Source organism: Canis lupus, chromosome 13 (assembly GCF_003254725.2).
Source record: "Canis lupus dingo isolate Sandy chromosome 13, ASM325472v2, whole genome shotgun sequence".
Classification (NCBI taxonomy): domain Eukaryota; kingdom Metazoa; phylum Chordata; class Mammalia; order Carnivora; family Canidae; genus Canis; species Canis lupus.
In genome coordinates, this window is record NC_064255.1 from 37,676,638 (window position 1) to 37,701,909 (window position 25,272).

A 25,272-nucleotide genomic window follows, 5' to 3' on the forward strand; every position below is an offset into this window, starting at 1 on the left:
CCACCTCGGCCGAGCGGGGGAGGGGCGGTAAGGGGCGGGGGAAAGGGCGCCCCGCGGAGGTGAGCGCGTCACCCACAATCTGGCTCCGGAGGCCTGGGACCCGGGCGCCCAGGGGCGGGGTAGGAGTAGGCGGGGCGCCGCCGGGGGCGGGGCCAGGCTAGAGTGGGCGGGGCTCTGCTGGGGGCGGGGCCAGGCTCGAGTGGGCGGGGCGCCACTGGGGCGAGGTGGAGGGGAGACACTCGGGGGCGGGGCGAGGGGGTGGGGCTCGAGGTGCACCCTCCGCCCCACCACGGCACCGCGCAAGCGCAACGGAGGGGGGCAGTCTCCAAGGCAACCGGGTTCAACAGCTCCAGCGCTGCGGGCGTCTGGAGGCCCCAGCGCCCAGCCCGGAATGTGCGCCGCGGAGGTGGACGACCACGTAGCCCAGCGATACCTGCTCAAGCGGCGGCTGGGGAAGGGGGTGAGCCCGGCCACCTGCAGGGCGGGGGCAGGTCCAGTGCGAGGTCTGTTCGTTCCGACACTGCCGGGGGTCCACGGACTGGACGGTGGCCTTGGCCAAGCCACCGAGCCCCTCGGGCCTCCGTTTACTGGAACAGCGTCCTAACAACGCCTACTCCGAGGGAGCCTCGCCTGGCTCTGGGCCCACAGCGGTCTCAGGCCGGAGGGACCCTGGACAGATCCCCTCCCCAGTTTTCACCCAGGGTCCCATACTCCCAGCTGGCTCTCCTGGTGCCTATAGGACACTCTTAAGGAGGTCGGACCCGCCCAGTCCAGTCGCTGAGGGTGATGGGTAGATCCTAAGCCTGGCCCAGGAAGAGCCTGGGCAGGTAAACCGGCATGCAGTGACAGCCAGAACCCTGTGTGAGAGCATGTGGGATTGTGTCTAAGGGTGTATGCGAAGGTGTGTGACTGTGTGGGTGTGTAGTGCGGGAGGGAGAAAGAACGTTCCAAACAGCACAGACAGCAAGTGCAAAGGCCCTGAGGCAAGGACCTGCTGGCCGTGGGGAAACAGCAGAGTTGGTGTGATCTGGATAGGAGTGACTCGGGGGAGGGCTCTGATCACCTGCGGTTTTGGGAAACTGCAAGGGCTTTTACTGGGCAGCACACAGGGGTGGTAGCAGCCTTTGATGCCACTTTACAAGACTCACCCTGCCTCCTCCGTAGAGGCTCAGACCAGGTGAAGATGGTAGCAAGTGGTTGGATTCTGACAAATTCTGGAGCCAACAGGATCTGCTGACAGGCTGGATGGGGGATGTGAGAGGGGAGAGGTACCCAGAACAGGCTTTATCTCCCACCCAGAATCTCCCATCTGTGACCTTGCTTCCCACCATCCTCCTCCACCGGGGAAGACACCGGGGTTGTCTTCAGCTGCAGGGACCTCCCCCAGAGCCACAGGCCCTCACCACACCCTCATTCCCTCCCAGGAGCCAGAGCAGGCAGAAGGCGCAGTCTGGTGGGCAGGGGAAGGCCGGGCCGGAGGCTGGCCCTGGCCCAACAAGCTGATCACCCTCCTCACAGGCCTACGGCATTGTGTGGAAGGCAGTGGATAGGAGGACTGGAGAGGTCGTGGCCATCAAGAAAATCTTCGATGCCTTTAGAGACAAGACAGATGCCCAGGTAAGTGAGTGGAGAAGAGGTGTGGGAGGGACAGGGGCAGGGGTGTGGGGGTGAATCCCTGCTGCCATGGTGCCTGGAAGCTCCAGGGTTATTTTGAAGCCCGTTCACAGCAGGTTCTGCTCAGAGCACCACCTGCCCTCTGACCCTAAGGTCTGGTATGGGTGATGAACATGAGTCCCTATGGATCCTTTCAAGAAGTGCACTTCCTTCTTTGTCCGTACCCACACTCATGTTCCTATCTCATTCCAGAGAACGTTCCGGGAAATCACGCTGCTCCAGGTGAGTGGCCAGGGCCATCTGACCGTTTTCCCAGGTGTGGTTTCTCTAAACAAGGGGGGAAGCCCAGACCCTCGCCCAGCAAAGCACACAGCCCCTGGCTCTCTCCTTAGGAACTTGGGGACCATCCCAACATCATCCGCCTCCTGGACGTGATCCGGGCGGAGAATGACAGGGACATTTACCTGGTGTTTGAGTCTATGGGTGAGTGAGACCTTGCTTGGTCTGGTCCAGGACCCTCCAGTGGCTGGTCTCTCTTTGTATGTCCCTCTGCCGCTCGGGTCACCAGTGTCCAGCTCTCAGCCAGGGCAGTTTCTCAGTGCACAAGGACAAGCAGCTGGCTGAATCTGCACCTGGGCCTGCCAGTGACCACCTTGAGCCCACCTGCACAGGCTCCTGCTTTCTCCCCTTTTGCGGCTCTGTATTTCCCTTTTTCTACCCATTTTATAAAACATGGCAACATGAAATAAAGCATTAAAAATAATCCCACAGACTGTTATTGTTGTACCAACTAAGGCAGTGAGCAGGCCCCGAGAAGCTTGCTGGAACCATGGGGAAGTGGCTGTGCCCAGGACGGGGCCAGGGACAGGACTTCGAGGGTGGCCAAGCCAGTGGGACTTGGGGACTGCAGCCATGGGAGGGCTGACCCCCCTACCAGGGTCCAAAGTGGGACAGACCTGTCCACTCTCCCCAGGCCCCCTAGACTGACCTGCCCACTCCCGTAGACACTGACCTGAACGCCGTCATCTGTAAGGGCAGGCTGCTGAGGGACGTCCACAAGCGCTACATCTTCTACCAGCTTCTGCGGGCCACCAAGTACATCCACTCAGGACGCGTCATCCACCGGGACCAGAAGGTGCCATCCATGCTCCATTAGTAGGGCCTGTCCTCCCACTGTGTGTACACACCCCTGACAGCCTCGGCGCCTCCTCTCCTGCAGCCGTCCAACATCCTCCTGGACTCCAGCTGCGTGGTGAAGCTCTGCGACTTTGGGCTTGCGCGCCCCCTCAGCAGCCTCCCTGAGGAGCCTGCGGGCCAGGCCCTGACAGATTACGTGGCCACGCGCTGGTACCGGGCTCCAGAGGTGCTGCTGTCCTCGAGCTGGTAACAGCATCACCCTCCCCCAACCCTGCCCTCACCTCCTCCCCCAGCACCCCCATATCCTCTTGTCCAGCCAAGGCCCCCCGGTGTCCTCACTGGCTCCCTCCCTGCACCCCAGACCCTGCCCCCTTGAATGTCTCTCCTCCTCCCCCCACTTCTGCCTCCTGGGTCCCTCCCCCACCCCCAGCCCACACCTCCACCCCTTCCTTCCCCAGGTACACCCCTGGGGTGGACATGTGGAGTCTGGGCTGCATCCTGGGGGAGATGCTTCGGGGGAGGCCCCTGTTCCCTGGCACATCCACACTCCACCAGCTGGAGCTGATCCTGGAAACCATCCCTCCACCATCCAAGGAGGGTGAGGATGTGTGCAGGACTCTGGTCGGCATGGGGAGCCCGAGGTTCAGAGCACACAACTGTAGGGGGACAGCACCTGACAGGCCAGGACTGGTAGGGAGGAGGCTGGGGAAGAGGAGGAGGGGAAGGGTCCAGAGCCTCAGGAGGATGGAAAGGACAGGCCCTGCCCATGGTAGGCCCAGCTACAAGCCTTGAGGGTCCAGCTGGGTCAGGACAAGAGCTGAGGGATGGCAGGGGCAGGTCTAGCACCTTTGCTGGGAAGTTGGGGAGTTGGGGGTAGGGATGGAGGAGGATAGCAGTGGGGGTAGGTAGGCTCAGAGTCCTCCCTAGTCCCCGTGGGAGGGAGCAGGGCCAAAGAGAGGGGAAGGACCAGGTGAGAGGAACCCTGTGGTCCCCCCCCCCCCCCCCCCCCCCCCCCGCTTTCCTAGTTGGAGGGCAAGGGGCTCTTCCATGGAGGAGGAGGTGGAGTGTAGGTGTGGGAGTGTAGAAGCATGCAAGGGCAGGCACATTGCAGGTGCGCACATGCACGCGTAGGGCAGGAGGACAGATATTCGGAGTTAGAGCAGACAGCGGAAGCCCTGCAGGGAGACGGGCGCCTCACGGGGCAGGAAACCACTGGCCCCACAGCTCCCCAGCTGCCGCATGCATGGGACCAGGCCCTCCCGCTCACACTCCACCTCCTATCCTCCCACCTGCAGACCTCCTGGCTCTTGGCTCAAGCTACAGCGCCTCTATCCTGCCCTGCCTGGGGGCTCGGTGAGTGGGGCTGCTTAGGGGCCTGGCTCTGGCCAGTCTGCCAGCCCAGACCTGGGCCCCTGTCTTCTGATGGTGTCTCAACCTCAGCGAGTGGGTTGCGGGCGGTATGAGGAGTCCCCAGCGTCGCCAGCAGGCTCGAGGGGCAGGGAGGCCCACAGGCACTGTGCAGGGGTCTCCCCACCGTCCCAGGCTGCCTGGGGGTGTTGAGCGGGGAGGACAGTTAAGTGGTGCCGCGGGGGTTGGAAGCGCGCAGCTGCCACAGCTGTAAATGTGGGGAGGGGCCCCGACGTGGAGAGGGGACAGTACGCGGGCGCCCGCAGGCCACGGCACACGCTGGACACTCTCCTGCCGCCGGACACGCCCCCGGAGGCCTTGGATCTCCTCGGGAGACTCCTGGTGTTTGCCCCCAACAGGCGGCTTAGCGCAGCCCAGGCCCTGCAGCACCCCTACGTGCAGAGGTAGGGGCGGGAGAGGGCGGGGTCCCGAGGGCCAGCTCCTCCCCCGCGGGGGCCAGGTGTTGGGGGGCGGATCTGAGCTGGTGCGAGAGGCCCCGCCTGACCGCCGCCGCCGGCTGCTCCCCGAAGGTTCCACTGCCCGGCCCGTGAGTGGACACTGGACTCGGCCGTGCGGCTCCCAGTGCTCGAGGGAGTTCAGCTCTCCGTCCCCGAGTATCGCAGGCGCGTCTATCAGGTGCTCTGGCCCCGACCACCCTGGGGGCGACCCCAGAACCATCTACACCGCGCCCGCCGTGCACCTCTGAGCACCGCCTTCCTTCCCGCAGATGATCCTGGAGCGCAGGGGTGATGGCCGCGTCCCCGGAGAGAAGGGCCTGGGGGGCACCCCCCGGGGGACAGAGCCCAGTGGGCCCCGGGCGCACCTGCTCAAACCCAGGGCCATCCATCAGCTGTCTCCGGGCTCGCCTGCACAGAAGCCGGGACGCAGACCTCAGAGCAGCCCGGGTCGCCAGGGCGCCCACGGTGTGTGATCCCTCACGGCCCCTGTCCCTGCTGGGTGGAGCCACCAACGACCGCAGCGCCCGGCTAACCGCGGGGGTTGACCTTCCGGCTCCACAGACGAAGCCTGCGGAGCCAAGAACCTTCCCCGGCAGAGCTCGGCCCCCCTGCTGCAGCCTCCGCCGCCAGGAGGTCCCGGGAGAGGGGACAGGCCCCCTGGGGCGGCGGGGGCGGCGGCGGCCCCCTCGGCGCCCTCGTGGGTAAGTCGGCCGGGAGGGTGTCCCCGGTGCTGCCCGCGGGCTGGCGGCCCCCCCGTGACGCGCCCCTTCCCAGGTGGAGCCCAGCGGGAAGGGGGCGGCGCCCTCCCTGGCCTCGCAGACCGCCGCCCAGGTGACCGTCCAGGCCCTGATCCGGAGCGACTGGCACCCGCGCCGCGGGGAGAGGGCGGCCGGCGCGCGGCGGGTGAGCGCGGCCAGATCCCGGCCCTCCGCTCCTAGGCGTCCTTCCCTCCCTCCCGGCCCCGCCCCCTCCCCTCCCGGCCCCGCCCCTGACGCCCCGCCCCCCCACTGTGCGCAGGTCCCACGCGCGCTCCCCGCGGATGCCCCGCGCGAGCCCCGGCCGGGCCGGAGGATGTTCAGCGCCTCGGCCTCGCAGGGCGCTCAGGGCGCGGCCAGGGCGGCGCTCGGGGGCTACTCTCAAGCCTACGGGACCGTCTGCCGCTCGGCGCTGGGCCGCCTGCCCCTGCTCCCCGGGCCCCGCGCCTAGGCCGCCCTTCCAGCTCCCACCCGGCTCTTCTGCGCAACCCCGGATTTGCCCCTAGGTCCCGGTGCTCCTCGCCCCCTTTTGCCTGGCCGCATTCTTGGGATTCCTGGAGCTTGTCCGGGCCTCCTGGGGGGGAGTTGAGCTTCCCACCCATCCCCAGTCGCTCCCTCCAATAAAGTCTGATCCATCCCCAGCTTGCCTGCCTAGCTTCTCTTCTCAGTGAGGGACTTGCTCTGAGGCCACACCACTCCTTTCCTGGAGCCCACCCCCTTCCGAGGACCCCCGTCCAGTGCAGAGCCCATGAGAAGCTCTGGGGGCACCTTCTGCTGCCGCTGTGTGGCTCCTGCCTGCCTAATGCCCTGTGCTTTCCCTCTGAGCCCTCGGCACCAGAGACTGGCCTGGGGTCCCCCTTGGGGCCAGCTTCCTGTCCTCTCTGCACAAATGCTGGAGGTTGGCCTGGTGCCAGAGCACCATCAGAGGGACAGGGCTGTCCCCAGGGTGCACCTGTTGCCTCGGTGCATGCCATCACATGACAGCATTTGCAACCCTGGCCCAGAGTAAGGGTGGAAGAGATGACAGGGCCGGCCCTTGGGCACAGCCCCTGAGTGTGGTCATTGTGCTCTTTGCGGAGCTCCACTGTCACCAAATGACTGGCAGCTGGTTTGTCCAGGGGGTGGGCCCAGGGGGTGGGAGCCAGAGATGCAAGGGGCCTAGTGCACACAGAACTGTCTCCTGGCTCCAGGACTGCTTCCACCTCACCTAACGAGGGGCAGGGGCTGGAACACAGGCGGAGTCACCGTCTAAACGGTGTGGCCTGTGCTGGGGTGGGGGCTGGGCAGCTTAGGAGCCCGAGCTCCGCTCACCTGTGAAAGCTGCTGCTCCCTGCTGCTGCAGGAGGCACAGGTGGGAAGGGCAGGGACAGCTGGCCAGAGGGTGCGCCTGGACCACGTGGCTACAAGCACAACAGGACTCGGGGGAGGCCAAGAAAGGAGGCCAGGCCGTATGGCTCAGGCTTGGCTTGGAGACAACGGGGCTGCCAGGGGCCAGGTGATGGACAGGGCATCAGATGAGTGTGAAGGAATGTCCCAACCCAGCAAAGCAGAGGGAGGCCCCCCTCCCAGAAGCCAGCCTTGGGAATTGGGGCCAGGAGGGGCGGAGGGGCACCCTGTGCAGGGGAGGAGCCAGGAAAGGTGGGAGCTGTCTGCTGGGCTTGGTGAGCGGCAGCCCCCAGGCGAGACACCAGGTGTGTCTACACAGAGGGCTGGTGCCAGTGGAGAGTCGTGGACTCCGTTGGGCTGTGAAAGGGAGCTGGTCGTGGGAAGGGGCTGAGGTGGAAGGAGTCTCTGGGTTAGATTGGCTGGAGGAGTTGGCAGGACAGATGTGTGTGTGTGTGTGTGAGGGGAGCCCACAAGGATTTGTGGTGCTGTCTGGAGGGAAATCTGAGATCACAAGACTTAACAAGATGGGTGATTAATATATATGTTTAGGAATGTGTTGGAATATTTTGTTGTGTTTTATTGTTAACACCAGAATGTGCAGAGATCACATTTGAGATGTGTTATTCAGCACAACGTGGAGGGTGCCGACAGGCTGCAAGGGCCCCCCAGGGCAACGAGGCCACACCAAGCCACGCAAAAGCAAACTGGTCAGCAAGCACATTGAGGCCAAGGAACATTCCAGCACATCTGGCTCCTCGGTGGCCCTTCCACCTGAATCAAAGTATCCCCAAGCCTCCCTGACTCCCTTCTCCAGCTGTCGTCAGAACTGCTGCCTTTGCTCAGTGGCCTTGTTTCCCTTCCCAGCCTGAGTGACTGCAATTTCTTATACTTAAAAAAAAAAAAAAAAAAAAACCAAAACTGGCAGAAATACTAATTTCATAATGTTAGCACTTAGAATGAGGGCCTTCCTAAGCATTTGGTGTCAAACTGTGTTATTCCAAATCAGTCACTCTCCAGAGGTGACAGAGATACAGGAAAGGTAGGCAGGGGGGCGGAATTAGATCTCACAGGTTGGTGATAAAGAGGGAAGGATCCAGAAGAGGGTGGAGTCAGGGCCTGCTGGGCACTGAAGCGAGGTGGGAGGGGGCCCAGGCACCACCACGCCGACCCCACCCTCACCTATTCAAGTACTAGCGGTCTGGTCCAGCCCTTCCCCAGCGTGGCTGGGGCCCAGTATCCATCCAGACCCAGTTTTATTGTGCTGCAAAACCTGGCGGCTCACCGCTTGCTGGCGCCCTGCAGGAATCGGCCAGGTCTGTCTGCCTCAGTTCTCCTGGCAGGGCAGTGTCTCAGGGGGCCCCCCATCCCTCTGCCAGGAGCCCAGGGGACAGCGCTTCCTGAGATGAACAACCTTTGGGTCTGACCCCAACTCCATCCTGGATGGCCTGCAAGCAGCTCTGCCTCCCCACAGTGATAGGCTGGGCCACTAAGGAGGGTGCCGGAGGCAGAGAGGAGGGATGCCAGCAGGGCAGGAAGGGAGCCTGAGCACCTGAGGTGGAGGGGGAGACCCGGGCCGGGAGGCAGAGGTGGAGGCCCAGGGAGGGAGGCTGGGGCTGCCAGGACGCAGGAGAGAGGCAGCAGTGAGGCAGGAGGCAGTGAGCGGAGAAGAGCCCTGAGATACAGAAGCCCTGAGACATGGGGCCCCACAGACGGGGCCTAAGGCACAAAGATGGGCCCTGAGGTGAGTGAAGGGCTACAGGGGACTTGACTCCAGAAGCAATGGGGAGGCAGAGGTGCAGGAGGGGGAGGCTCAGGGCACAGGGAGGGATGGAGCCAGCGGGGTACAGCGCGGGGCAGTGAGGGGCTGGGGCCCCCGCGGGGAGAGGCCAGGGCAAAGGGCAGGCCAGCCCCTGGCTGAGCCCCAGGTGGAGCCGAGCTGGCTGCGCTCAGCGGTTCTGCTGCCTGGTGTGAAGGCAGGTGCCCGCCCGGTGGGTGGCAGTGAGGCAGGCACCTGGGCCTGGGCTGTGGGGCCAGGAGGCTCACTTCTTGCTTTTGAAGGTGCCCAGGATCTTGGGCATGAACTTGCCCACCTTGCTGTCCCTGGTGTCCTCCTCTGCTGGGCCCTCCCCTGCCCCCGGGCCTCCGGCCTCTTCCTTTTTGCAGAAGACCTCGAAGCGGCTGTAGACGCGCTTCTCCTTGCGCATACTCTCCATGCGGCGCAGCAGCCGGTCGCGGTCCTCAGCGCTGGCGGGCAGGGTGCGGCTCAGCCTCCCCTGCGTCCCCAGGCTGTCCGAGCGGAAGATGGCAGAGCATTTGTCCTTGTCGGACATGTCAGGGGCCAGGCCGCCAGCGGTGGGGGATCGGCCCAGTTCAGGGCTGCTGTGAGCCAGGCCCGGGGCGGGGGCCGGGACCGCGCGGTGTTTCTGGCCGTGGGCGCTGATCTGCTCCAGAATGGCTTTCGTGTCATCCCGCAGGTTGCTGCTGTACAAGGCGTTGGCTGTGGCAGAGGCCGTGCGCGCCCGCGGGCCCCGCTCGTCCGCAGCGGCAGCAGCCTCGGTGCTGTCGGCCCGGCCCAGCGACGGCCGCCGGGGGCTCTCGGGCTGCCCGTTCTCCTGCGGCGCCGGGAAGCCGCCGTCTTCCTCTGCGCGCCGCTCCCCCTTGGGGCTCAGCAGCTGGCGGAGGCGCAGGGAGCCCTTGCGCAGCACCTCCATGGGGCCGCCCGCCGACTCCTCCGCGGTGCCGGTCTTGGCGGACTCCTCGGCGAAGGTAAGGGTGAGGCTGGCCCGGCGCTCGGGCACGGGGGGCACTGGGCTGGCCCGGCGCTCGGGCACGGGGGGCACCGGGCTGGCCCGGCGCTCCGGGAAGGCCGAGGTGGGGCTCCCTTTCCGCTCCGGGTAGGCAGAGGCGGGGCTCCCCTTGGGCTCAGGGTGAGGTGCCTGGCGCGGCCCCTCTGGGGGGGGGCTGTCCCGCCCTTGTGGGGAACCGGGGCGGCCCTGGGCGGAGAGGAAGCGGGAGGGCAGCCGGTCGGTGCCGCCGCGGCCCAGCGTGTCCAGCAGCTGCGTGGCAGTCAGCGTGGCGGCCCCCGGCTGCCTCTCGGCCTCCTGGTGCAGCCGCTGGGCAAAGGAGTCGCGCAGGTCCAGCAGGCAGCTCTCCAGGCTGCGGCGCTCGCTTCCCCCACCCGGCGCCACCACCTCCTCCCGCCACGCCTGGGACACAACAGCCTTGCTGTGGCTGGCGACCGCGACCGCGGCCCCCACCGCTCCCGCATCTCGCGCGGGGCCCTTGTACTTCTCCAGGAGCTCGGCCACCTTGGTGGAAGTGGCGGAGCGCGTGGCCTCGCCCCCGGGACCCAGCGTCTCGCTGACCGCCTGCTCCTTGTGCAGCAGCTGCGCCCTCTCGGTGGCGGCTGCTGGAGCCCCACCCGCGCCCTCGGCCGGCGAGGCGCTGAAGATCAGGGAGGAGCGCAGGCGCGAGCTGCGCTGGATCAGCGGGTTCAGGCGCGAGCGGAAGGAGTCCTGCTTGGCCAGCCCTGCCTCCTCCAGCGTCTCGCGCTCGGGGCTGTCCCCGCGGCCGGAGCAGGGCTCCAGGCCCTTGGCCGGGAATGCCGCGGGCACGCGGGTGGCTGAGGGCAGCAGGTCCCCGGGACTTGGCCGGCCGGCGCAGCCCAGCACGTCGTCCTCGTATGCCTCGGCGTCCATGGGCGCGGGCAGGCCCTCGTCGCCCGCGTCGTCGCCATGGCAGCCGCTCAGGTAGGAGGCGAGGCGCCAGTGCCGCAGCCCCGCCCGCCCCTCGGGCCCGCCCCTGCGCTCCTGCTCCGTGTCGGGCGCCGCCTCGGGACCCGGCCTCGCCGCCGCCTGGCACGGGAAGCGCTGGCCCAGGTTGGCGCGCAGGGCCCCGCTGGGCTCCAGGCCGCGGGGCGCGGGGCCCGGGGCGGGGTCCGAGCCGTGGCGCACCTCGCGTGAGGCGCTGGACGGCACGTAGTCCAGCCGCTGGTGTCCGTCGGGGCCGAGCTCGGGGAAGCGCGGCCCGAGCCCCAGGGCCAAGTCGTCGTGCTCGGTGAAGCCCGGGCGGCCGGCACGCAGCTTCTCGAACAGGCCCTGCGGGCGCGCGGGCGCAAGCTGCGGCTCCCACTGGTAGTGCTGCTGGTACAGCTGGTCTCGTTGGAAGTGGCTGGTCTGAAAGCGCAGGTCGTCGCCGTGGCTGAGGAACGTCTGCCGCGACACCTGCCGAGCGGCCGCGAAGTTCTCCACGGCGCCCGAGCCGTCGGCGGCTGCGAAGCTGTGCCGCTTGAAGGCGTCCATCTCCAGGTGCCGGGCCTGGAAGAAGGCCCGCGGGCCGGCGAGCTCGCCCCCCGCGCCCGCCTCGGCGTCCAGCCGCCGCGCCAGAGGCCGCAGCCCCGCGTGCGGCTCCAGGGCTCCGCCGGGCATCCGCATGGGCTCCTCCCGGCGGAAGGCCGACAGGAAGTGGCGGTCAGGGTCGAGGAAAGAGGGGAATCCCAGGCCCTCCTCCCGAGGCGGTGGGAACAGGAGGTGCGCCCGTTTGGGGAAGGAGAAGGGGGTCGGCGCACCCATAAGGGGCCCCGCTCCCGTGTACGGGGCCAGGGTGTAAGCGTCCATGCGGGCCAGCGCCCCGGCTGAGGGCACCAGAGGCTCGGACTGCGCGAACAGGATGCGGAACTCCTCATCGAAGCTGGAGACCAGCTCGCCCTGGAACACGTGCGCCAGGCTGCGGTGGATCTTCTCGAAGGACCACATGAAGCTGCGGGGCGGGTAGTGTCAACATCAGAGTTGAGGCGGGGGCGGGGCTCCGCGGAAGGGCCCTGGGGTTCTGAAGTGTCAAGTCTTCAAGGACCCGGGTGGGGGTGGGGGTGCTGTGTCGGGGCCACTGGACCCCGGGTGGGGAGCCGCAGGGGCCATGAGGCCACCGCGCGGGGCGCACCTGTAGCTCCCGCTCATCACCACCGCGCAGTCCACCAGCAGAAACTTCTCCTTCACGTGGCCCTTGAAGGACTTCCCCGTCCGGCAGTAGTAGGTGGGGCCTGCCACAGTGCGCACGCGCAGGAACTGGGGAGGCAGAGGCGTGAGGTCTCCGCAGGGCAGCCCTCCACCGCCCCTGCCCGCCCTCCCGGCACTCACATCCACGTGGTGCAGGTTGACGCGGCACTTGTCAGCCATGTCCAGGAAGTGCTGGGCGTTCATCTCATCCAGGAGGATGTAGACCGGGACTCGGCGGGCGGCTGCCTCCAGCACTTCACCAAGCAGGTCCACGTCGGTGAACATGTCCATCACCACGGCCACCACCTGCAGGGGGGCGGGTTAGGGACAGAGGACAGACCCCTCTGCTGTCCCCACCATTCTTTAGCTGTACCCGCAGGGCCCGGACAGGCCCCGGGATCACCCACAAATGCTGCAAATCACCCCCTAGCCCCTCCCAGGGGAGAGGGGGCCCTGCCAGGGAGGGGGAGTCCGGAGAAAAGTCCTACAGAGGGGGTTTGGGGCTGCTGGCGGGCAGGTGGCCCATGATGGAGCCCTAGGCACAGGGCCTACCTCCCACTGGGGAAGGCACAAGGCAAATGAAGCGCCTGCGACACACCTCACACGGCCCTGCCCTCAGATGGCGAGGCCGGGCCCAGGTCGGCCCTACAGATAGCAGCGCCCAGGCCCCAACCTACAGGTAGCCGAGCCAAAGCTCTAGCTCTGCCCCTGAGAGGAGACTGCTGCGGAGGGTGCAGGCGGCAGTTGCAGGTCTTTGGCTCCTGGACCTGCTGCCTCAGCCTCCCTTCGCTGTCTGCCACCTGCTTGGTGGGGGGAAGCCCTCAGTTGGGTCAAAGGAGACTGGAGAGAATCCTCTGAACAATACACCCCAACCAGGAGGGGGGCCCAGCCACCCCAGAGTCCTGGGGCTTCTGGGCACTGGCCACGGCCAAGGGCACGCAAATCCGGGCAGCGTGCAGTCACCAAACAGTCCGGGACCCTAAAGTGCGCTGCCAGGGAGCCCATGCTGTAGCTTGAAAGCTGGAGACGTGTGGCCAGCTGGCCCAGGGCTCACCCCTGCCCCCCAAGCTGTAAGTGCTGGTATTTTTCTTTCCCCGCGCCCGCCTGCTCACACTCCTGCTCGGAGGGCTGCCCCCGTTGTCCACCCAGCCCGCGACAGCACACCTGCTGGGCAGAGCGGATCATCCTCCGAGCCTCATCCTTGATGCTGGGGCTGTCGGGCGGTGGTGGCTGCACCAGTGTAGTAACTTCGGTGCCCTGGAAGCCGAAGGTCAGGGGCCAGCCTAGGTCAAGCTCGGGCACCGCCTGGTCTGAGTTCATGGGCCAGTAGGTGCCTGAGGAGCCATCCATGTCCACGTTGGGAGGGCTGCCATCAGGGGGCTCGCGAGCAACATGCTGCGGGGGCCGCAAGTGGCGGCTCACGTGCTCCAGCTCCTCAGGGCACAGGAAGGCAGGTGCCCCCTCAGACGCCAGGAAGCGGCTGTAGGCCTCCGGGCCTCCCTCGGCCAGGGCATCTACTGCCAGGCGGTAATACTCTTTGTAGTGAGGTGGCAGGTACCCAGGTGCCAGTGGGTTGTCCCCCTGCGAGGAGCTCTGGGAGCGGCGGGCCATGTCGGGGCCAGGGGCCTGGGAAGGGGCAGGGAGACACATTACTGGGGAAGGGGCACAGGGCCCATTCCTGACCCCCCCTTCCCCGCCGCTGGGTGTAGACACAGTGTAGAAAGGGCGGGGGAGTGCAGGCCATGCCTGGACCCTGAGGTGCCCGTAGCTGGGGATGCAGACTGTGCCGCTGGGCCCCTACGCTCACCGGGACCTCAACAGTGCATGCACCCTGGTTTCCAGGCAGGGGTGCTGGCTGCACGAAGCCCCTGCTCGGGGGCACCATGTGGCCCCCATGACCCAGGCACTTCTTTATGGGCCTATTCCTCCACAGGAAGAAAACCAATTCTTTTAGATTATTGGTATAAAGAAAATATAATCCAGACGAGATTCTTTATTATATTTACTTTCTTCTGATCTTGGCATTAATGCATTTTTGTGGGCCCAGAATGAAATTGTGTGTACTGAGCAAGTCAGGTGGCTCCCTGGCTGTGCGTGTCGGCAGTCCAGGGGGCTAAGGGGGACCCAGGGCCGCTCACTGGCCCTCTCTGGCCCGTTACCTCCACTATAAATGCAGCCGTCAGGATTCGCCTGATACCATACATGGCCCCTCATGAGCTTTGGTTACAAAACTTGTCACTCCTTCTGTCCCAAGACTTAGCATTAAATCCACAGCCCTGGCCATACCTGCGCCCGTCCTATGGGGTCACACAGAGCCCCACAACCTATGCACGGCCTTCAGTCTCCATACTCTGACCCCTGCCCTTTGTCCCTGTGCACCAGGACCACTCCCTTCCCCTTGGCCCATCCCTCCACCTTCCTAGCTGCTGCCGTGTCACCTTAGATAAAACCTCCCCGAGCCACCCCCCTCCCCCCCGGCAGATATGGGCAACGGCTGCCCGGCTGAGCCCAGCCCTGTGCCGGTGGTGCTGTCCTCAAGTCTCTGGTCGTGCCCTGGTCCCCACTGCACTCGGGAGGAGGCCAGCACCCTTTGCCAGCCTCAGTCTGGGCTCCAAATGTGCTTCCCCATTTTCTCCCCTTGTCCCGACTTCACACTGACGCCAAGCCCTACTGGGTCCACCTGCTTCCCAGCGGCTGGGAGGAGCTGCCTTTAGCTCTGGAAGGCCGCATGGGGGCCTCTTGGATTCCCAGGGAGCATCCACCTACAGTCCCTGAGCTGCCCGGATACCTGGCCTGCTCCTGCCCTGGGAGAGCCCCAGGCACTGCCCACCCCACCCCACCCGCTCCTCGGGTCTGGAACTGAGCTGGATTTGCACCCTGTCTAGCTCACTGTTCCCTGAATTTGGTCCTGCCACGCCCCTGGTGCGCCCTGCTCTGCAGGGGCAGCTGGTTGCTGCAGACTGGCCAGTCAGGGGCAGCTGAGAACTGGATGGGGCTTTGCGTTCGGCGAGCTGAGGGACATTTCTGCCCAATGCCCCTGGGGAGTGACTGAATGGGCCGTGGAGGTGGGAGACGCTGTGGGAGAGCTGCTCCGCCCTTCCTCCATCAGCGCCCCACCTCCAGTCACACACAGGATGCCCCCACTGTTCTCGGAGGCGGGCCACGCTGGGTAGGCGGAGCAGGTCTGGCTGCAGCGGGGCCTCCCGAGGCACCCGGTCATCATGGGGGGGGACGGGGGGAGACAGCAAGGAACCTGGCTGCGGGGTCAGTGGCCGATCCTGCTCACTGCGTTTGGGACTGAGCGCTTCCCACGTTGGGAACCACAGCAGAAAGGATCCTGTGCCCTGCTCGGCATTGGGAAGGGGAGTCCATGAAAACTGCCCCGGCTGCTGGCATTGGGGGTGTGGGGCAGTCGTGGTGCCCAGGAGCCACCTCAGCAGACGGGACCATCAGGAAGGGGGTGCCCATCCTGAGAGCCCACAGCAGGTGGTCCCCCAGGACCCTGCGGCACAGCCCTGCACTGTGACCTGGACAGTGGCCACGGTCCAGCTCTGACAGGAAGGACAGAGCCTTCTCACACCTGCCTACCAAAGGGCTGCCCCAAGGGAGGGAGGGGCACTTCTCCCACCCAGGCCAATGACTCAGCAGGAATCTGCTTCTTTGCTGCTGACCTCTGACCCCTGACATATCCTACAGGGCCCTCGGGGCTCTAGTGGGCCCCTAACTAGGGACCTTCAGGCTTGGTTCCTTCCGGCTCCTAGAAGGGGGCTTTCTAAGGGCCGGGAAGGAGGGAAGGCCCCGGGGTCAAGCACCAGGCGAGGCGACCCTGCCTGGACAGGTGCTGCAGGTTCGCGCAGGGAGTCCGGGACGCGAGAGGCCGGGCGGGGGAGGCGGGGGAGGCTGGGGCGGGAGGCTGGAGTCCAGGTCCTCGGCGCGCCCCGCGCCCACCCGCGGCCTCCCGCTCTGCCGGGACACGGGCCGCGCCTCGGCCACCGCGGTCCAGGCAGCCCGGACCCCCGGGCGGTGGGCAGGCGTCCAGGCCGGGCCCAGCACCCTCCCGGGCTCCACTAGGCCGCGGGGGCGGAAGCCCGGCAGCTCGGCGCGGGCGGGCCCGACCCCGGGCCCCTTCCCGGTCGGCTCCCTGCGCCGCGTCGTGCGGGGGCGCTCGCGTCCACGGCGGTCCCCGCGGCCCCCGCCCGCCCGCCCGCCCGGCCCAGGTGCGGGGCGCCGCGCAGGTGAGGCCGCCACGAGGGGCGCCGGGCGTCCCCCCCCACCCCCCGGGCCCGGCCGCGGCCTCCCGTCCCGCGCGCCCCGCCCCGCCCGAGCCGGGGAGGGGGCCCTACCTGGCCAGGTGCGCGGGGTCTCGGGACTGGGGCAGCAGGAGCCGACCGCCGCCCAGCGGCCTCGCGGTCCGGGCGGTCCGGCAGCCACTCCCTGTCGCGGCCCGCCCGCCGCGCGGCCTGATTCACGCGCCCGCCCCCGCCCCGCCCGCCGCTCCCGCCGCCGGCCTGCCTGGGCAGCACCTGGGGGCGGGGCGGCCCCACCCGCGGCGCGCCCGCATTCCGCCGCCCGCGCCCCCGCCGCCCCCCGGCCCCGCCGCCCCCGGGCCCCCGCCCCCCGCCCCCCCGGCCCCGCCGCCCCCGCCGCCCCCGCCGCCCCCGCCGCCCATCCGCTCTCGGAGCTCGAGGTCCCTACGCCTGACCCCTGACCCTCGCCCCGGAAGTGGGGGGACTCGGAAGTTCCGGCTCCGTCGCTAGGCAACGGGCCAGCCCGACGTGGGGGCGGGGCCTCTCCGCCTGCCCGCGCCGGGGCAGGTGAGGCAGGTGGGGCAGGTGAGGCGGCGGGGGCGGCGGGGGCGGCACCGGGCCTGGGGACCCCGCCCCCCCGGGGCACCCCCACCCCGACGACCTCCGAGGCCGCCTTGGCTGCGCACTCAATACCCACAGCCCGCGGGACCCCACCGGGCGGCGTCCACCGCTCCCCGGTACCTCCCCGCGCACCGGCGCCCTCCCTGGGGAGGCCCCGCGCAGACCCGACCCCGAGGGCCGTCGGACGCCCCACCTCCCCCCCTTGCACGCCCCTGCACCCAGGACCCTGCGCCCGTCACCCCCACAGGCCCATCACCCAGGCACAGCCAACGGCCAAGCCTGGGAGACCCCGCGTGCACGCGGGAAGCCCCACGCTCCAGCCCCGCACCTGACTGGGCCCCCGCATTCATCGACGCCCTCTCGCCAGCCACAGCACCAGGACCCCCCACAGGCCGATGCCCACCAGTGCTGGCATTGCTCCACATGGCAGGGCCCCGTGAGCACACACTGACCCCAAGAAGTCCTCCGTCCCCCCAGACACTTCAGGTCCTTGTTCAGAGCCTCCGTTCCCCATCAGATGCCCCTTAGGCCTGCCCTGGGGTCAACCGTGTGTCCCAGCCAAGTCCCCTGCCCGAGGCTCCTCCTTCCCCAGTCCGTGCCAGAACCGCTTCCTGCCAGTTTCTGGTCATCTTCCTCCCCGTCCCTCTTGCTACATGATCCCATTTTCTTGGTTTCCAGGGTTGCTCTCAGTTTCATTAATTCCTTCTCCAAACACCCCGAGACACCCCAGCACAGAAGGTCGCAGCACACCGGCATGAGGTCACACCTGTGTGCAGGGACTTACCTGTGCAGTGGGGGTGGCCAGCCCCTCTCCCCCGGGCCAAGGGAGGCCTCCCAGGGGAAGGCACCCTTGGGGTCAGCTGCCTGGACTAGGGAGACAGGCATGGCTTCCCGGTCCTGACAACCACGTGTGTCAAGGCTGGAATAAGGGAGGGCCAGGGGCACAGAAGCGTCAGGGTCTTGGGTGGGCTGCGGGCAGTGGGGAAGCATGGAGGCTGCCGCAGGGCAAGGTGGTAGCCCAGCCGTTTGGAGCAGGGACAGAGGTACCAGACACCCCGCCCTGGGGGTCACGGTCAGGGCCTGGGGCCAAAGGATGGATGAACCAGGGAGAAGAGGCAGGTGAGCTGGGCAAGGGGCTGAGCTGCCGCCAGGTGTTCTTGCCAAGCATTCCCACGGAAGCTGCTGGGCACAGGTGGGCCTGGAAGCCGGCGGGAAGCTGGGGGACGGGGAGGGGGCAATGAGCAATGCCACTGCCTCTGCCACTCTAAGCACACGCTCTTTGACCTTTCCTACCTGCCTCCAGGAGAATGAGCAGCAAGAAGGCAGATCCCAAAGCTGCATCAGAGAAGTGGCTGACATCCCTCCCCGGAGCTAAGCCGGGTGCCGCTGCTGGGGAGTCTGACCCCCGCTCCAGCACGGACTTGGGACGCCCTCTCTGCAGCTGCCAGGGATGCGCTCAGGAGACCCTTCCCTCTGAGAGTGGCTTTCAGGAGATCTCTGAGCTGGGCTCGGGTACGGTAGACGGAGGATTCGGAGCGCAGAAGTCCATTCCAGACCCTGGCCCTGAGACTCGTGCCCCTGCCCTGGGCTGGGGTGAGGGACACGGCACGAGAACACATGGAGATGGGACGCAGGCCCGTGGGGACAGCGGACAGGTTCTGAGACAGAGCTCGGTTAGAATTCACGTTGGGGATTCTCAGGCTAAGCGTGTGGTCCACTCTGACTCTCTGTTCCACCTGAGCCATCCCCTTGCTTTTCCTGCCTGCGGCTGCTGTCTCAAACCACCCTCTCCGTAGCCACTCCCGGGGCGAATGGTGACAGCGTGCCCTTGCTTCGGTCCTGCTGTGGGGTCAGGAAGGACGCCTCCTCTCACACCTACCCCCACCCATTGTCCCTCTCTTCTCTGGGTCCCATTTCTTCTCTGTCATGGCACTCATGAGTTCTCTGCAACGCCGTCAGTAGCGTCCAGGCCGCAGTTCTGGGTCCCTGCAGCACCCAGGGCAGCACTGGGGTCTGCTTGGAGGGGGCTGCCCCAAGTCCCTGGCGCCCAGGGGCCTCACAGATTACATGCCCCGCTGGGGGTGGTGACTCCTCTTCCATGCCAAGCCGGGGTTAGACCCTAGTTTCCCAAAATAGCCCCAGCGGCGTCTGAGGAAGCAGCTCTTCTGGAATGAGGATGATGGGCTCAGGGCCGCATGCTTCCCCTGTGATCTCAAGCCGCAGGAACATGGCCTGCAGTAAACAGCAGAGGCTGCCAGGAAGCTGGGCCGGGGGCGGGGAGGGGGCACGTTTCTGACCTCCGTCCTTGCCGCAGCCCTCACCCCATGCGCCCCAAACACTGCCCCGGAGGGCTCCGGCAGCTGCCCGCTCCAGCCCCCTGCCTCCACCCCCAGCCACAACGCCTGGGTCCTCTGTAGGAATACACCTGCCTCGGTTTCCCCAAGCAAGTGTCCTCTCTGGGCAGTCCTACCTGCCAGGCCCTGAGCCCGCCTGGGAGGGCACCCTGTGTGCCGGGCACCGGCCTCCCCTTGCAAGTGTGAAGCGGGCCCACGGTTATCCCTTGGCTGTCCTGCCACAGCAGTGCAGCCCACACCTGCCGACTGCTTGCACGGTCACCACACCCCCACACACTGTCGGAGCCCCACCCCCCACCCCCTTACCTGGCCTTGGGTCTGCAGCACCTCAAGGCCCTCGCTCCGGAGTTGTTCCAGGGCCATGGCCAGCTCCAGCCCCTCCACGCGCACCCAGGCCTGCTCCTCCTGTAGCTGCTGCAGCCACAGCTGCTCCTCCTGCCACAGCTGCTCCCTCCACAGCTGCTCCTCCTGCCACAGCTGCATCTGCAGCTGGACCTGCCGCCGCCGGTCCTCCAGCAGCAGTTGCTCCTGAGCCAGGCACAGCTGGACCTCATGGAGCCTCAGCAGCTCGGGCCCCAGGCCCGGGGTGAGGCCCCCTGCCCCACAGCCTTCCATGTCCGCGGGGGCAGCTAACGCCAGCTCGGACCCCAGAGCACTGGCCTGTGCTGGCCCCTGGGCTGCTTGTGGCCGCTCTGGCTTGGCCACCCTGGGGTGTCCCCGGGCAGCTGGCTTGTTGCTGGTCACGTGCTCCACAGGGGCCACCCCCACCGTGTCCTGGGGGCCCCCTGCGGCAGGGGGCGGGGGCTGCGCCTCAGGGCCAGGCTGACCCGAGGCCTGCTGCGCCTTGCCCGCCCTCCTCCTGCCTCGGGGTTTTCGAGCACGACTTCGTTTCCCCGACATGGCCCCGAGCCGGTGCCTGTTACCCAGTGTCTGCTCTCTGGGACCCTGGCTCATCGCGGGCCCGCCTGGATCAGGCGGGCTCAGCAGGCCTCCCTGGGAGGCTGCGGTGGGCCCTGTGCTCCTGCCCTGCCCCTTCCTGGGGCCCGTGGTGCGCGGCTCTGGGCCCCACTCGTTGGGCTGGGCCACGCCGGGGAGTTTATAGGGACTCGGTGGCGTGGTGGCTCACCCGGGCGCGAGGGCTGACTAACGTGCTGACACAGGGCACAGGACTTTACGGGCCACAGGCCTCGTTGGCCAGACGGGGAGGGAGACCGAGAGCCTAGAGGAGCGACTCCAGGCAGCCAGATCCTGGCTGCGGCAGCAACGAGTCCCATCCTGCCCTGGGCGGGCCCCTGCGCCACCCCCGCTCCGCCCCGGGTCCAGGGCAGCTGAGGCCCCGGGGCCGTGGCCAGGAGCTGCATCCGGCCCCACTGACCACCGGAGCAGGCCACGCTGCCCCCCAACTGGCCTGGCAGCCCCGGGGCGCAGGCTTGCTTGGGGGGCCCTGTGGATGAGAGAACCGTTCCCAGGCCTGGTGGCCTCCTGCTGGGGGCTGGAGGGGGAGACCTGGCCTCAGGCCCACGGCACTCCGTGGCCTGAGATGGGGCGGCAGGGAGCCGCCATCCTGCCCCCAGAGGCAAGGGTCTTGGGACCCCCGTGTGAGTCCGCCCCAGTGCTGGTGTCCCTGGGCTTCCTGCTGGGAGACCTCGGAGGCCTCCTCCCCAGCGTTTGCCCAGCCTGGGAGCGCTGACTCACACCCACGCCCAGGGCCCGGGCCCCACAGCTGCCACACTGGCTTGACTGGTTTGCCTAGCGCAGCCGGCCCGAGCATCCAGTCCTCCTCCCACTCAGCCCTGGTCCCTGAAGGCCGCCACTGGGGGCGCCCGGCGGATATGTGGGGACAGGGGCGCTGGGTAGAGCGGCCCGCAGGTCCTGGGGGAGCCCAGGGGCCTTACCACACCTGGGCTCGTGGGAGCCGTGGCTTCGGGGCCAAGGGCGTCCTACCTGCCGGGCTCACCAGCACCCCCCCGCGGCACCCCAGGGGCCCACACGCCCCGGGCCTCCCCCACCGCACTGACTGCCCCTCCAGGGAAGCCAGGACAGACCTGCCAGCCACCCAGGAAGGCGGGCCAGCCGGCCACGCGGCCCCCCGAGGGCCCAGAGGTCCCCCCAGGTGAGAGCCTTGGGGCCCGCGGGGATGGGCACGACTGGGGTGCGTTGGCAGGAGGGGGGCTGCCCTGAGGGGGCGCGCTCTGTGTGCCTGTGAGTGTGCGCGGGGGCTCGCGAGGCTGCATGGGCCTCCCCAGGGCTGGTGGAGCCAGCGGCCTGCTCTCTGATCCGCGAGGGCTGGGTGGGGTTGGCCTAGCACCCGCCTCCTGGGGCGTGGCCTCCACCGGAGGCCCTGCCTGGACACTGTGGTCGTGGGGGGCCGGCCTCTCCTGCTGGGGCTGGGGCTGGGGCTGGCAGCACGGGGCGTCACCTTAGTGTCCCACTGGGCCTCTCCTGCACACTGTTGGGTGCCTGGGCCTGGGGCCTCTTCTTCAAGATTAATTGATTTATGGGGTGTAGGGCAGAGGGGAGTGATAGAGAGAGGAAGAGTGGGGAGCACCAGGCCGGACATGTGCCCGGAATCCATAGTGAGCTGCAACCCTCCAGCCCTCTCCTGGGCATCCTCACCAGCACATGCCCTCATCCCCTTCCTGTCCACTGTCCAGGCTCCCAGGACTGTGCCCTGGTGACCCTGTGCCCAAGCCCTCATGCCCACAGATGGTCCTTTGTGCTCTGTCTTCCCCCACCCTCCCCTCCTGCCCTGGCCTTGGTCTATTCACCTCCTACTCCCCCTTTCCTTCTAGTCTATTCCCCACAGAGTGGGTGGTCTTAGCCCTCAGGCACACGTGGTCTGGTGTGGCTGGTGTTGGCACCCCACCCACACACCAAGGAGCCTGACCTCGTCCTGAGGACAGGCTTGGAGCACATGAGGTTTGTACAGTCCTGCCTACTGGCTTTATAAAAGTTGTATATGCCTGATGTATTTTTTTTTTTAATTTTTATTTGTTTTTATGATAGTCACAGAGAGAGAGAGAGAGAGAGGCAGAGACACAGGAGGAGGGAGAAGCAGGCTCCATGCACCAGGAGCCCGATGTGGGATTCGATCCCGGGTCTCCAGGATCGCGCCCTGGGCCAAAGGCAGGCGCCAAACCGCTGCGCCACCCAGGGATCCCGTATATGCCTGATGTATTAACCGTGGTCTGGGTTATGCATAGTAGGACGGATTCTATGCAACTTAAACTGAAATGGAATGTCCTAGAAGGATATTCCGTGGAGATTTGGTCTGGGAAAGAGGCCGAAGTAAAAGTGGAGGACACAGGCAAGGCCACGCCGTGGATGGAAGTCGGAGTAGGATGTCCCTGGGTCACTAGAAGCCAGCGCCCATGCTCCCCCAAGAGCTATGCACTTGTGCCCTTGGCCTGGTGTTACTTGCTCAAGCGTCTGATTCCTGGAGAGGAGCTGTCCACACTTAGGCCACGCTCTCACTGTCAGGAAGGAGAGATCGATGTTTGTCCCCTACTTCAGTTTCTTTTTTTTTTTTTTAAAGATTTTATTTATTTATTCATAGACGCACACAGAAAGGCAGAGACACAGGCAGAGGGAGAAGCAGGCTCCATGCAGGGAGCCCAATGTGAGACTCCATCCCGGGTCTCCAGGATCACACCCCAGGCTGCAGGTGGCACCAAACCACTGCGCCACCAGGGCTGCCCCTACTTCAGTTTCTGTAGTGGGCCGGGGGCTCCCACCGAATTCCCCCAATGGCCCCTGACCAGCAGGGCAGGAGTCCCGAGTCTCAGCGGCTCTCCCCGGTTCTCTAGGGCCCCGCCGCCCGGCCTCCTGCTGCTGCCAGGTTGGGGCTCGGACTGAGCTTCCAGGGACTGGCAGGCCTGTGCAGGTGGCAGCACGAGCAGCCACGCCGGTAGGAACCCATGTCAACCACAATTACTGGTGTCCCCACGCAGGGAGGGTGTCCAGTGGGATGGCTGCGTGCAGGCCATGCCCCCCGAGCACGAGCCTGTGCGTGGGCCCCCCTGCTGCCGTGGCCGAGTGGCTTGTGAGCCCTGGAAACCAGTCTTTGTGTCCATTTGCTAACTCAGAGCCTTCTTTGCAGTGGAGACACCTGGTCAGCATCACACGGATAAACTGTTCGCACGCTCTGGGTTTATTCTGAGAGGTCCGTGCAGAGGGGCTCTCTCCCAGTCTCCCTGCCGCCACCCCCGTGGCTGGTGACCTGTCCAAATCATCGGCCAGAGGATAGGAGTTGGTATCAAGAAGGCTGTTGGGCAGGACGGTATCTGATCTGGGTCGGCCTTGATGAAAGGGGCTCGTGCCGCTGGGCCCGAGTGTCCCCAGTATCCCCATCACCGCAGCCACACCGTGCACAGGCCTTCGCTTCCCACGGGACAGTGTGACATCCACCCAGTGTCTGATGCCTCCTCTGCAGCAGGCCCCCTCTGGAGCCACCACAGGGAGATGCAGGGCCAGCCCCGCGTGCCCGGGGCCGCTACACCTGCTCCCACCACGGGCCCCTCCCCGCCCCCTTGTCTCTGCTGTCCCGGTCTGGCTCATTTCTGGCTCTGATGAAGCCACCAAGCCTTTCACCAGAGCACTGGGCGCAGTTTGCCCTATAGCCCACGCCACCCGTCCCCTCCGCTGGGAGCACGTGGCCAGGTTCCCCAGGAGGTGGCCCGCACCGCTGCCCTTCGGGGCCCGATGGAGGAGCTGCAGTGGCTCAGGGCAGGTGAGCTGGGGCCGCCCTGAGGCCGAGCTGTCTGGCGTCTGCGCGGAGGCCCCCTCCCGCCTGCCCCGCAGCGCCGTGGCTGTGGCTGAGGAGAGGCCTCGTACAGAGAGGAGGGGGTGGCATGGCCGTCTGCGCCATGTGAGGGACCCGTGCCTTCTGGGCATTTCATAGCCATCACACGATGCCGGGAGTCGGGAGCGAGGGCCACGGGCCGGGCCAGCTCCTCCGGGTGCGCGTCCCCCGCTGCGGCGGTTGGCCCCCCGGTCTCCAGCAGGGCCTGGAGGGGGACGGAGCTGTTCCGCTGGGGGAGGCCCAGCCTAGTGTAGGACCCGCGTCCGTGCGGCACCCCCACCTCGGGGCTCGCTGGACCTTCCGTGGCCGTCCCCTCCCCACGGATGCGGCCGGAGTGGGGGGCCTGCTGCTCACGTGGCCCCAGCCCCAGCCCCCAGGCCTGCGGGAACCATTAGCCTTCGGGATCCATCAGCACCGGGGCAGGCCGAGTGCCCAGATGTGCCGCTCCAGGTCCCAGCAGGCCCGCCCGCTCTGCAAGGAGCTACAACGCACCACCACCCACTTTTCACCTTAGGACATCTTAAGGAGGCCCGGATTCATCACCCCGAGAGCTCCTCCCGCCTGGTGGTTTTGCCTCCCACCGCCTGGACCGTCGAGGCCCCCGCGTGAGCTTCCCGCAGCTGCTGTAACAACCAGCACACGTGCGCTGTTTTACAACAAAGCGAATCCAGTGTCTTGTCATCTGTGCGTTATGAGTCTGACACGGGCCCCAGTGGTTTAAAATAAAGGCGTTGGGAATCGCTATCCTTTCTGGAGGCTCTCGCGGGGAACTCTGTGTCCCTCTCCACCTTCTGGATGTGCCCCGGGCCCGGGCTCCTGGCCCTGCGGGAGGCCGTCCATCTGACCCTCCCCGTCACAGCTCCCTGTGGGCTCTCCCACTTGCAGGGACCCCGGTGATTACGGTGGATCTACCCGCACAATCCAGGACCATCACCTTATTTATTTCCGGTCACCTGGTTAGCAGCCTCCGTGCTGTCTTCAATCTTGATTCCGTCCTGGGGTAACGCGGCACATCTACAGGCTCCGGGAGCAGGACGTGGGCACCTTTGGGGGCCCTTCCCCCGTCCCCCGGTCCCTGAGAGCCAGAGCGCAGCCGTAGTCTCGGGCTGACAGTGAAGGTGTACCGCCCAGGTCCTCCCCGTGACACATGAGGGGAGCGGTCGCGCACCAGCAGTCACACGGCACAGCGCCAGGCCCGTGATGACCGGCTCCACACAGCCGACCGGACCAGTGTGCCACCTGTGCAAGGTCTCCGTGCTCCGTCCTCTTCCACCATCGCTCGCTGGTTTTCTGCAAAGGCGGGGATCCCGCAGAGATATGACGGGGACCACTGCTCTGACTTTCCTCAAACGTGGCCTTTTTTTTTTAAGGCTTTATTTTTTTCAGGGTAGTTTCACATTTCCTTCAATTGAGGGGAAGATCCAGAGATTTCCCTCCCCCTCCTCACGTCCAGTGGCCCAGTTATCAACCCCCTCAGAGCGCTGCATTCATTACAGCC

General features: G+C 66.5%; 3 protein-coding genes across 30 annotated transcripts; 2 read left to right on the forward strand and 1 right to left on the reverse strand.

Moving 5' to 3' along the window:
* The first annotated feature begins 296 nt into the window (after positions 1-296).
* Positions 297-6,012, forward strand: MAPK15 (mitogen-activated protein kinase 15). 6 transcript variants are annotated; one of them, XM_049093216.1, is made up of 14 exons: positions 297-460; positions 1,519-1,617; positions 1,867-1,896; positions 2,007-2,097; positions 2,619-2,749; positions 2,834-2,997; positions 3,210-3,349; positions 4,047-4,104; positions 4,383-4,562; positions 4,689-4,794; positions 4,886-5,081; positions 5,178-5,317; positions 5,391-5,519; positions 5,634-6,012. In XM_049093216.1, exons 1-14 carry the CDS (start codon positions 392-394, stop codon positions 5,820-5,822), a joined length of 1,722 nt encoding a protein of 573 aa, XP_048949173.1. In that variant the 5' UTR covers positions 297-391; the 3' UTR covers positions 5,823-6,012. The 6 variants fall into 6 exon arrangements, with proteins under 6 accessions (XP_048949173.1, XP_025306490.1, XP_048949174.1 ...); XM_025450705.3 differs by having other exon boundaries at positions 298-460; positions 4,425-4,562; XM_049093217.1 differs by having other exon boundaries at positions 298-460; positions 4,518-4,562.
* A 1,301-nt stretch (positions 6,013-7,313) lies between these two features.
* On the reverse strand, positions 7,314-16,244 carry FAM83H (family with sequence similarity 83 member H). Of its 2 annotated transcripts, none has more exons than XM_025450640.3 (5): positions 16,095-16,244; positions 12,916-13,377; positions 11,893-12,057; positions 11,696-11,820; positions 7,314-11,515 (listed from the first exon to the last, which is right to left on the reverse strand). In XM_025450640.3, the coding sequence occupies exons 2-5, from the start codon at positions 13,360-13,362 to the stop codon at positions 8,797-8,799; spliced, it is 3,456 nt and encodes a 1,151-aa protein (XP_025306425.1). In that variant the 5' UTR covers positions 13,363-13,377; positions 16,095-16,244; the 3' UTR covers positions 7,314-8,796. The 2 variants fall into 2 exon arrangements, with proteins under 2 accessions (XP_025306425.1, XP_025306424.3); XM_025450639.3 differs by lacking the exon at positions 16,095-16,244 and adding an exon at positions 13,911-15,656.
* Positions 16,245-16,500: 256 nt separating this feature from the next.
* Positions 16,501-24,518, forward strand: LOC125752383 (uncharacterized). 22 transcript variants are annotated; one of them, XR_007401786.1, is made up of 6 exons: positions 16,522-16,565; positions 17,298-17,811; positions 17,923-21,086; positions 22,780-22,880; positions 23,073-23,702; positions 24,289-24,518. XR_007401786.1 is itself a non-coding variant. In XM_049093239.1 (4 exons), exons 1-4 carry the CDS (start codon positions 17,137-17,139, stop codon positions 24,381-24,383), a joined length of 678 nt encoding a protein of 225 aa, XP_048949196.1. In that variant the 5' UTR covers positions 16,791-17,136; the 3' UTR covers positions 24,384-24,518. The 22 variants fall into 22 exon arrangements, 2 of the variants coding, with proteins under 2 accessions (XP_048949196.1, XP_048949197.1); XR_007401785.1 differs by having other exon boundaries at positions 16,532-16,583; XR_007401796.1 differs by having other exon boundaries at positions 16,551-16,565; positions 17,298-17,378.
* The last annotated feature ends 754 nt before the right edge of the window (positions 24,519-25,272 follow it).